This window comes from Lolium rigidum, chromosome 2, assembly GCF_022539505.1.
Source record: "Lolium rigidum isolate FL_2022 chromosome 2, APGP_CSIRO_Lrig_0.1, whole genome shotgun sequence".
Classification (NCBI taxonomy): Eukaryota; Viridiplantae; Streptophyta; class Magnoliopsida; order Poales; family Poaceae; genus Lolium; species Lolium rigidum.
Window position 1 is genome coordinate 264,164,067 of NC_061509.1, and position 11,462 is coordinate 264,175,528.

The following is an 11,462-nucleotide window of genomic DNA, read 5'->3' on the forward strand; positions in this document are numbered from 1 at the left end:
GTTCTCCGTACGGCATAGTCATCGAAGATATTAAGGCTATCTCAAGACGGTTTACTTCATGTGGTTTTCGTCATGTGCTTCGCGTGCTCAACGTTGCTGCTCATCGGTTAGCTAGAGAGTGTTTTTCTTTAGTTAGCGTTGTGTGGCGTGGTGTTACTCCGGATTGTATCCAAGAGGCTCTGTATAATGCCATTATGTTTATTGATCAATAAAGAGCACGGCGTTTCCCTAAAAAAAAAAACTCAAGAAGTTAGTTGTAGTTGCTAGGCCTCCAACGCACTAACACGGCCAGCTCGGTCCGACCCAATGATCAGCTCGCCGTCGTCGCTTTCCCCGGCACGACACGGCCGGGATCTTTATTCCCCCGCCGCGCTGGCAGCGCCACCCACGGCCGGCCGGCGACAAGCCAACACAGCGGCGCGTGCCGTCTCTTCCGCGCACAACCCGCCGCGCCCGCCGAGCTTCCAAAACCGCAGAAAAATCACTCTATACGGAAACGGGCCCCGCAAGCCAGCGCTCCCGCCGTCTAATCCCAGCCGTCCATCTCCTGACACCACACCGGTTATAAACCCCGCCACCGCTCATCTCATCTCCCCGAACCGGATCGAAACCGCACCATCACGTTTTAAACCCCCCGCAAATTACATTACCCCGGAAAAAAAAGAGGTTAGTCCGCCTGCCCCCCCGATCCGCTAGCTGGCGGCCACCTGGTGAACCCTAGGAAGGATGGGGGAGGCGGCGGCGGCGGCGGACCACGGGCCGCTGCTGCACCGGAGGATCGAGTTCCACGCCGCCACGACGACGACGACGCAGCACCACGCGGCGGCGGGTGGGGCAGCGGGGTTTCGGGTGGAGACACTGTACCAGGGGGATGATAGGGGATTGGCGGCCGCGGCGCGGAGCGAGGGCCGGGACAAGGGGGAGCCGAGCGGGTTCGATCTGGAGCTCGACGCCGCCAGGGTCTACCTGCGGAGAATCGTGAGTGTGTCCGCACCTCCCACACTTTTTATGGGGGATTTTTTTTCGCCAGTGGGATTTTGCAATTCGGCTCAGCTCGCCACTGAACCTGGAGTATGCCGGGTTTTAGACCCCTGTTTTTTTTTTGAGATTTAGACAACTGGTTTTTTTGTCCCTTTTTGTTCGATGAATCAGATTCTGCAGTTCTGCAGCTTGTCTGTGTTTCCTGGTTCCGTTACGTTTGATTTAGGTACGGAAATGATGCTTCCATTTTTTTTGGAAAATTTTTTGAATCACTCCCCCGTTTCCTTTGAATTTTGGCTTCTCTCTTGTGACCACCATTTGGTTTTACCTGGGGGAATTTCAATTTCAAATTCGGCGACGATGCGCCTGAAACTGAAACATACGAGGCCAAGTGAAATTTACTGAGACTGAGGTGCCCTCTGGTGTGTGTGCAACGCAGGGGGCCGGCCTGCGAAATCTCGGCAACACCTGCTACCTCAACTCGGTGCTGCAGTGCCTCACATATACCGAGCCCTTCGTGGCATACCTCCAGAGCGGGAAGCACAAGTCCTCATGTAAGTCTCATGCCTCTTGCAGCTTGGCTATCAATTCCCCGCATGACATGACATGGCATTGTATGATGATGTTGTTGCCTGTGGAAGTGCCAATCAAGTCTGTCGAACAGCCTTTGTTGCTGTCTTGGGGCATGATGCATTTTCCAGTAAAATGGCTTGTCTGCAGTATTATGGGTGTGGTGATCTTCAGGCCTTTGGCACGGTCTTTAGATGTTGCATTGCTTGGTAAACCACTGCCTCATAGTATGTTGCTGTGGCATGGCAACTATTGCTTCTCGAGACAGTGCTTCACTCAGACAAATCTGTTTCATGTGGGTTGGAGAAATTTCTAATTTCGTTCAAATTAATGGATGAATGTGGATTATCTCATCACCAGTTCCATAGTAGGAGAACATCAATTCTCATTTATCAAACAAGTGTCGAACAAATTTCTCTCTTGTTGCAAAACTGCTGCTTGCTAATTAGTACCCATACTAATTCAGTTTTGGTTTTGTTCAGGCCGGACAGCTGGATTCTGTGCACTTTGCGCTCTTCAGAACCATGTTAGATGTGCTCTAGAGTCAACCGGGAAGATATTGACACCGTTCCAGTTTGTCAGGAACTTAAGATGTATCCTTTCATGTGCCATAGCTTTACTGGACAATTATTTTCTTTAGAATGTAAATTTGGAACACCATATATATCCACATTTTCTGAAATCATCATCGAGTTGTGCTATCTTTAACTGCAAGACAGGCATCTCTCGCAGTTTCCGCAACTCTAGGCAGGAAGACGCGCATGAGCTAATGGTTAACTTACTGGAGTCCATGCACAAGTGCTGTTTACCTTCTGGCATACCAAGTCAGTCTCCCAGTGCTTATGAGAAGAGTCTAGTTCACAGAATTTTTGGTGGTCGTTTAAGAAGTCAGGTATATTTTTCTTAATTTGTCAATTTCCATGGTAAGAGTGATGTCAAACAAAAATATATCCCCGGTTTCATCACTGTGTATGGGCATTGCAGGTGAGATGCGCAAGTTGCTCGCACTGTTCCAGCAAATTCGATCCTTTCCTGGATCTCAGTCTTGAAATTGCTGATTCTGCTACATTGGTGAAAGCACTTCAAAAATTTACTGAAGAAGAGGTACTAGATGGTGGGGAAGAGCAGTACAATTGCCAGAGCTGCAAAAGAAAGGTTGTGGCCAAGAAAAGGTTTACAATTGATAAGGCTCCTGATGTGTTGACAATTCATCTGAAGCGTTTTAGTCCTTTTAACCCTCGCCATAAGATTGACAAAAAAGTGGAGTTTCAGCCAACTCTGAACTTGAAGCCATTTGTAAGCAATTCAGAAGTGAGTATTAGTTGGTGAAAGTATTGGTTTTTCGATCATACCTTTGGATTTCTACTTAGCAAACTTCTCCTTACAACTTACATATGTTATGTTTATATATGAAGGGCATGGATTTCCGATACAGTCTTTATGGTGTGCTGGTTCATGCTGGCTGGAATACACAGTCAGGTCACTACTATTGCTTTGTTCGGACTTCTAGTGGGCTTTGGCACAATCTTGATGATAATCAGGTAGAGTCTTGGTCTTGCAAATATATTTGCACTCACCTGCTTCTGATCTTTGCTGCGAGCTTTTCGTACTGTCACTGTCTTCTGTTGTTTACCTGTATTTACCGTATCTTGTACTGTCTTTATTCTTCCATTATTCATTATATTTGTGGATACTTGCAGGTTCGCCAAGTTCGTGAGGCAGATGTATTGAGACAGAAAGCCTATATGTTATTCTATGTGCGTGACAGAGTGAGGAGCTCAGTGATGAATACAAATTTTATAGAGAAGAAAGCTATTTCTGAAAAGATTGCATGTATGAATGACTCGCTTCGAAAGGGTCTAAGGGAAGCAACAATGAATGTTTCCCCATTTATTAACGGTGATATGAAGTCGCAGAAGCAGAACTTAGACAATGGTCATCCTACCATTTTTGGCAACAGTTCACGAGGCCAGTGTACAAAAAAGCCTAGCAGCATTGAAATTCTGGAAGCTGCAGCTGTGCAAAACAATGGCATGATTTCAGTACAGGAAGCTCTTTGTGTACAGCCAGACACTGTTGCTACCTTGTCCATCAACACAAACAAGACAACTTTAGATAGTCAAAGTGAGATAATATCTCCACCATATCTGTTTGGCGAATCAACACTCGATATAAGTAAGGCAGCGGCAAGTGCAGAAGAAGTCAAAACCAAGGTAATCATGTGATGCTTGCCTTTTTTTTGCTTACTTTTGAATTAGGAATACTTGAAATTGAGTCTATTGCTTTCTCTTGCCAACATGGCAGGATACTGCTGTTCCTGATGGAACAATGTCCTGCTGTGATGAAGCTAAAGCGGCAGCAGAGTCTGTGAAGCAACATGATGAAATAGTTATGGACAAGGAGCTTCCGGCAGAATACATCGATGCCATATCAAACACAGTGGAGCAGGTAACCAACTTCGCCCCTCTGCATGCATGAACTGATATTTTGTTTGTACCTAATTTGTTAGATAATGTTTATGCAGACGTCAGTGCAGACTAATACAGCAGAAGCTGGGCAGGCTACATTGAAGGAGCTCTCTGTGAAGGACACTGACCATATTACAAATGCAGAGGAGCCGGTACCTTACCACCCACACTTCTCGTTTGGGTTTTATCATGGACATAGCATGTATTGGCTCCATTTGTATGTAGAAGACAAGTTTGTGTTCATATTGATTTAACTTGATTTTTAAATGCTTCTTCAGGTTTCTGTGCAGAACAACAATCTGGAAGCTCTGCAGGTCAACCCTTTAAAGCACATCTGTTCTGAAGATTCCGCACACGTGATCTGCTCTGAGGTTTCTGCACACACGATCTGCTCTGAAGCTTCTGCACAGGCGACCTGCTCTGAAGAAGTTTCTGCACAGGCGACTTGCTCTGAAGCTTCTGCACACGCGACCTGCTCTGAAGAAGTTTCTGCACAGGCGACCTGCTCTGAAGAAGTTTCTGCACAGGCGACCTGCTCTGAAGCTTCTGCACACGCGACCTGCTCTGAAGCTTCTGCACAGGCGATCTGCTCTGAAGACTCTGCAAAGGTGTTGGACCAGGTTCCATGCCATGATAATCCAAATACAAGGACGGTTTTGAAGTCAGACAAGCACGTGGCATATTCAACTGCACGCTTGCTTTTTGTCTCCAAGCAATCCTTACTGGCTGCGTTAAAACAGCACAAGAAAAGGAAACATAGAAGGGCGACAAGACAGTCTATTGACAATGATGAATTGGTTACTGATGATCAGCAGCCATCAACTTCAGAAAATGTTCTTACTAGGGACATATCATGTAAATCACATAGAAGGCGCAAGCGCTCCCACGAGAAATCAGGTTCTGATAATGGTGATAAGATGAACAGTAAGAAACCGCATCTTGCTGAACCCTCCAGCAGTACTGCCGACCTTCCCATGGACAGGAAAGATGACAAGGATGCACTACTTGCTAGCGCTGAGCTACCAAGTTTACATGCAAGCTCTGTGACAGACCAGAATGACTCGAGCAACTGTGCACATCCAAATGAGGGAGTCTCCCGGCATTTCGATCTCCTCACGAGGGGTTTGAGAGAAATTACGGGTAAGTAACCTGAAAGAATTGTTTGTTTCTTTTTTTTTGTACTTTGCTGTCAGAACAAAATATTCACATGTTATCAATTTTTTTTTGCAGTTCAACGTTGGGATGACATTGACACGCCAAATACAAAGTCAGCAAAGTTTCCTTGTCCAAGGACCAACATTATTGGATATGTGCCAGATCAATGGTAAGTCTGCAAACTACAGTTATTGTGTTGTGATGGTGATGCTGCTGAATGTTCGAATTCTCTTGTCGATGTTGAACAGCCTTAGTCTGGCTGGGGTTGCTGTATGCTAACCAAACCAGCCCTGGCTTGGTTATCACAACCATAGGCATGAACTTCTGCATTTTGCAATACACCCTTTGTCAATCTCTCAAGTTTCAGCTATTCCCTCTGTTCCATAATTCTTATCGTGGTTTTAGTTCAAACAAGAATTGAATTATGGAACGGAGGGAGTATTAATTTGTGATTTTTGAGTGTTCAAAGTTGTAGATTTTGCACTTCTGTGTCACTTCTCTGATTGTGCCCACTTCACAGGGATGAGGAGTATGACCGCGGGAAAATGAAGAAGGTCAGGAAGCCGAAGGAGGAAGAGTTTGGTGGACCCAACCCGTTCCAAGAGGCAGCGAATATCAGATCACGGTTGAGGAAGAGATTTAAATGTGACCAGGACAGATGGGGGAACCAGCCACGCAGGATATGACACGACTGGCTTGAGCAGCAGACTGTTGTTGTATCGTTCAGTTTTGCAGTGATTCTTCGTTCTTCCTTAATGTTTTTTCCTCGGCGTGTGTTATGTAAGACCTGGGATATTACCATTATGTATTAGAAGCTTGTCGTTTCTTGTGGAGTGACATGTTGAGAAATAAAACAACAAAGTGTCATCTAATTTCGTCTTCTCCTGACTCACCTCCTTGACCTTTACGGCAAACCTCCGTCAATGTCAATCATCACGAAGCTCTCTGGAGGTGGAGACCAAGAACTGTTGAGTTGTTTACTTTAGCTTTGTTCTCATTTCCTTTCAAAGCGTCTTCTCTGTCCGTTTTCTCCTTCATGGCGGCAGCAGCGCCACATCAGTCGAACGTTTTCCGTTTACTATCTTTCGGCAACATTTGACACATCATAAATCTGGCGGGAGATCACTCGACACTGGCTCAGCTGCACTCTGATTTCTTCAAGATTTAGTGATCGCCACATTTTTCTTACTCTCTTTGCATCTAAACAAAAGGCGACCTTTCCATTCTTAGCGGTCTCCACGTTTTGAAGGCCGAGCTACATGTAGCCTTTTTTTTAAAACACGAATTTTAAATGTTTGAAAATAAAGAGGTACATGTAGCTTGGTCTCCGTTTGAAATTTCAAGTGGACATGCTGGTTTGGTTTCCAAGTGGCTGCTGCTGGGACAAATGCTGGACAGAATCGGTATGAACCGTGTAGGCCGATTTGACAGTGAACTCATGATGATGTTGCTCGTTCGCATGACCTTTTCACCGCGCGCGCGCACGATGATTCATGCGGTGTTAGATTTTGTTGTCAGTCGTAACCTACCCGCGTCCTTCCGTGCCGTGCGGACCACATACCAGCACGAAGTGGATTTCTTTCACTGACGCGTGGGACACTGACCGTCACGGGCCCACCTTTGACCTGCCTCTTTGTCGCCGTCTCGCACGCACACCCACCCAACCACCAGGAGAGGGAGAAGGGACCCCCTCGAGCCGGTTGTTCTCGACAGAGAGAAAAAAAACGTTGTCGACTCCCTTCTTCCGCTCGCTCCTCCCGATCTGCAAATCGCAAATCCTATTCCTACCTGAAGCCGCCATGTCCCGCGATCCACAGCCTCCTTCCCCAAGCGCCATATCAAAGCCCTGCCGATTCCTCCTCTGAATTCTGTCTCGTTTCACCTTGCTTTCCTTTTCCCTCTCGCCCGGCAGATCTGCCTGTCCATCCAGTCTACCTGAATCGAAACCGCCTGCAGATCTTGCCGTGCCCGGCGAGCAACACCACCCGCCGGTCAGTTCGCCGCACCAAGGTGCCTTCTACATGTACCGCCGGCGAATTCCTCGGAGGACGGCACTTGACTTTGCCTCGTGCCCACCCGTCCCCCCTGCCGGAGTTGAGCCGTAAAGCTTCGATTTTTACGCATGGGATGTAAGCCTTCCATCTGTACGAGCCTTCAATTCGTCTATGTGTCTATGTTACTGGTCAATTTTTGTACTAACTGTTTCTTCAATCTCCAGATCGCGTGGGCTGATGGTGCGTTGACGATTTCAGTGGCCGGGGATGACGACCAGGCTGAATATTTGCCAACTTGTTCCTGTGAGGGGTAAATTCCCCCGCCTCACCATCCCTAAGCCCCCTTCAGTGATGTTATTTTCTCATCTACAATTGCCTCCGCTGGAATTCCGTATTACTTTTGCATGTTTACTGCGCCCATGACAAATTGCATACCCGTGTTGCTTTCCCTTTCGTCATTACAGTTACAATTTTGATTCTACATGGGGGATTTGGTCATGCACCTGAAACATGACGCCATTTGATTTTTACTGTGAGCGGGGTGAATTCACCGGGACTGACACGCCTTCTTCTCCTGTGTGTAACAACGCAGGGGGCTGGCCTGCGAGATCTCGGCAACACATGCCGCCTCAACTCGGTTCTGCAATGCCTGACCTACGCCGAGCCGGTCTTGGCCTACCTGCCAGAGCGAGAAACACAAGGCCTCATGTAAGTTCGATGCCGCTCAGAAATCTGTATACTCCCTGAATGGTATTATGATGTCGCCTGTGGAAGTACCTGTACCAAGCAGTCAAACAGCATTGGTGCTGCCTTGCTCGCATGATTCGTTTTTCGAGTAATAATAGTTTGTCTGCAATGTAATTGGGGCCGGTGGTCTTCAGGCCCTTTGCTGTGGATGTGCGATTCCTGATAACCCACTGCCTGTTTGTATCTTATGTTTGAGCATTGAATCTTGAGACAGTGCTTTACTCAAAAGTTTATTACATGCAAGATTCCACTGCATTGGCTGGTATTGGATTTTCTTCAACAAGCCATAACTTAAAAATTCAAGTTGAGTAGTGGACAATACCAGCCAATTTATGACTTCTTCACACAATGTAAGTAGTCAAGACACATGTAGTAATACACATACAACATTCCATAGATAAGCCACAGTGGCAAAGGGATCACGTGGACTAAAATGATAACATGTCAAGCAGCATAGCGTATTGATACTAATAGGCAACTTAATCGTCCGTCAACTCTAGTAGCAATCACATCAGGGGCGTATCAGTGTACCCTTGGCACCCCCTCCAGAAATATAGAAATTCCTTTGCCTACTAGTATTTGGACAAATCCGATGTGCATATTATAGATAGAAAAAAGTAAAACAAATATTTGTGGTCAGAACTGCAAACTAGTGGGAGCACCCCCATCAATTCTTAGCTAATTGTGAAGCCCAAAGGGAATTATTTAGGCTTGTCACTCCCATCGATATTACCCTAGATCCACCACTGAATCACATAGTGCCAACACATGCATTGTAGGCAACGGGTTTAGTTCCTGACATACTATCGAGCCCTTTGAAACAGAAGTAAATGTGACATTAGTGGGCAGACTGTATAATGCCAGTTATACCATGACCAACTAGAAATCTCAGATTGGCAATTTTGCTAGTTTGTTCAAAGGGGCAAGGAAACTACACTTCTGAGTTCTGATGAAATACGATATAGCTGAGTTCTAAGCAGTGTTAGTTGGAGGGAGATGTGGCATACAGATTCTTTTCTGTTAACAGAATATATGGTACGAGATTCTTATGCAGGTACCAAGGTCTGATTCTGTAAAACACAGGCATAAATAACGATAACTTAACTAACAAAATTAAATTTATGTTTCAAAGCATATTAAAATTGCCACGTGGGTTTTGTAATATTATTCATTTCAATTGTAACAACAGTTTTTAGCTGACATTTCTGATGGGTCGTTTTGAATTCCCCTCCTCTTTCACTGCCTTGCTGTATTTTCTAGAGGTGAAGTCTCTTGAAAACAATCAAGTGAAAACAAGAGGGTTAGCCCTGGTTCTAAGTATGGTGTGCTTGTGATGTATTAATTATACAAACAAGAGGGTTATCCCTGGTTCTAAGTTTGGTTTACTTGTGGAGTTTTTGCAAGCAGAAAAACTTTGCTAATTTAAAACATCAAAATATAAAACAAGAAAAATAGTGTCAGTTAGATATTTAAGTTGAGTAAACCAATATTTGACTTCGTAAAAAGATGAAGAAGCGATGCAAGATGCTGTCTAATGGCCCCAAGATACACATGCAACATGTCTCAATAAGCCATACCTTCCCCAGTGCTTGTTGATTGTTTCAAATTTATTATTAGCGAACTTCTCCTTACAACTTACATTTTTTTTATGTTTATGTGATGATTTCAGATACAGTCAGGTTGCTACTGTTGCTTTGTTTGGACTTCTAGTGGGATTTGGCATGATAACCAGTTCAAATGAATTACCAAAGAAGTACTAGGATATTATGTCTTGTGACAGTCTGACCAAGCTACTACAGAGAGCAAATGATTACTATTACGACTTCTGAATAATGGGTATGTCCCCTGGCTGTCATGTGTACTCTTATTGACAGTATATCAAGCTTAGTGATTTTTGTTATCATATAACGTGATATTAGATACATATTACAAACTTTCACTAGTGGAAAACAGGCCTTTTGATCCGGGTGGTTAGGGCCTTTTGTCGCGGGCGGCCAGCCGCGACAAGCAAGGCGCGATAAAAGGGAGGCCTTTTATCCCGGGTCACTTACGACCCGCGACATAAGGTCCACCACGTGGCGGCCGCCGCGGCGCGCGGGCACGAGAGCCCTTTTGTCGCGGCGGTATTACCACCCGCGACAAAAGGCCCTCACGTGGCGCGCGCACAACGCTTCGCTTTAGGGTTTGAGGGTGCAGCACCCCTCCCCCGCCACCGACCGCCTGTTATATCATTTTCTTCGTTCGAAAATAAAAGTTGCATATATTTGTACGCTACTAGAAATTGTACACGTTCATTCAATATATATATATATAGATCGATCAAACAAATGTTGGATGCAAAAGTCGATTCCTCTTTACATGTAGCCCTTACATATATATATACATTTAGCTCACGATCGACAAGCGGTACTAACGATCTGTCTATTTGGAGGTAGAGCATCTATTTGGACTAAACAAGCCTTTGTTGTTTAGTACATCTTTAATCAAAAGTCCCGCCGGTTCCTCGCGATTCCTAGTGCGTGTTCCTTTGGTTAGAGTCGTCCGCATGATCTCGACCTATATACGAAAATGAGATGAGTATGACTATATCGGTCTTGATAACGAAATATTGATGATAATAAATAAAGTTGTGAACTTACGTTGAATTTATTATTGTTACGCTTCTCGGTGGTTAACATGCGAATGGACTCGCAAACGTAGTATCCACATAGATTCGTCCCTTGTGGCTGCTTGGGAGCACGGTACGGGAGTAAATGTTAGCTTCTGCGCAGGGTTTCGTTCTTACGATGTCTCTTGAAAGCGGTCCAAGCCACGCCAGTGCAAAAGAATGATTGAATGAGTGGATAATTAATTGATATCTCACGAATGATAAAGCGCGGCGATGAAGGAAATTACACTTGGAGCAACTTACGCAAGTCCTGGAACCGTCCACGCCTCTACTCGGTGGGTCTTTTACCTCAACTAGTCCCTTATCGAAGTTGAATGTCTAGTAGAATCCAGTGGAAGGTCTGCACATGTTATGCATATACGTCGGGAATTACACTTAACATCGAGTAAGAAAAATTGAATGTGCATAAAGATCATTAAGACTCTCACTCGTAGTTGTAAGGAAACAATATTGAATCACGAAATATTGCTCCCCAAAAACCTTAGTAGGTTTCCACCGTTTCTTGGGCATTAAACTTTACCGTTTGAGCATGTACTTTATCCGGGTCAATAAACCCAATATTGATAATATTATTACTTTTGCATTCACCGATCTTCGATCCGCATAAGAGAACACATAAGATATAATGAGTATATATATGCAATGAAAACGAACATGAACTGAATGAAAATGAACTTATATGTAGTTAACAACTTACAAGCAATAGCAACTCATGAGAGATTTGTCGAGGGCATCTAGATTGAATAAGCGCGCGAGTTCATTCATCTCAATATGGATCTCCTCCTTTCGGTAGTAATATTCCCATGGTATACTCGCCACGATGAACCTTATGTTCTCCTTGCATGCATCAAGGTACCACCGATGCAAATTCCGCAAATT

General features: G+C 44.9%; 1 protein-coding gene and 1 long non-coding RNA gene across 3 annotated transcripts in view; both read left to right on the forward strand.

Moving 5' to 3' along the window:
- The first annotated feature begins 951 nt into the window (after nucleotides 1-951).
- LOC124693371 overlaps nucleotides 952-11,462 on the forward strand; it is an 11,657-nt gene continuing 1,146 nt past the window's right edge. Inside the window, exons 1-3 of one of the 2 annotated variants that reach the window (XR_006999999.1) lie at nucleotides 952-978; nucleotides 1,421-1,535; nucleotides 9,585-9,751. This is a non-coding gene — a long non-coding RNA (uncharacterized LOC124693371). Of the gene's footprint in view, nucleotides 979-1,420; nucleotides 1,536-7,606; nucleotides 7,877-9,584; nucleotides 9,752-11,462 lie in introns of those variants that run through there. The other variant, XR_006999998.1, reaches the window with a different exon arrangement.
- On the forward strand, nucleotides 2,048-5,932 carry LOC124693370 (ubiquitin carboxyl-terminal hydrolase 23-like). The gene is made up of 10 exons (XM_047226851.1): nucleotides 2,048-2,144; nucleotides 2,271-2,443; nucleotides 2,536-2,862; nucleotides 2,967-3,092; nucleotides 3,252-3,764; nucleotides 3,856-3,999; nucleotides 4,076-4,171; nucleotides 4,298-5,159; nucleotides 5,250-5,343; nucleotides 5,695-5,932. Exons 2-10 carry the CDS (start codon nucleotides 2,321-2,323, stop codon nucleotides 5,858-5,860), a joined length of 2,451 nt encoding a protein of 816 aa, XP_047082807.1. The 5' UTR covers nucleotides 2,048-2,144; nucleotides 2,271-2,320; the 3' UTR covers nucleotides 5,861-5,932.

Excerpts from the sequence above, each read along its gene's own strand:
- LOC124693370 (XM_047226851.1), top strand. The coding sequence starts at position 2,321 with ATGGTTAACTTACTGGAGTCCATGCACAAGTGCTGTTTACCTTCTGGC. Across the intron at positions 3,093-3,251 it reads ACAATCTTGATGATAATCAG|GTTCGCCAAGTTCGTGAGGC; the intron begins GTAGAGTCTTGG and ends GGATACTTGCAG. Across the intron at positions 5,160-5,249 it reads GGGTTTGAGAGAAATTACGG|TTCAACGTTGGGATGACATT; the intron begins GTAAGTAACCTG and ends TTTTTTTTGCAG.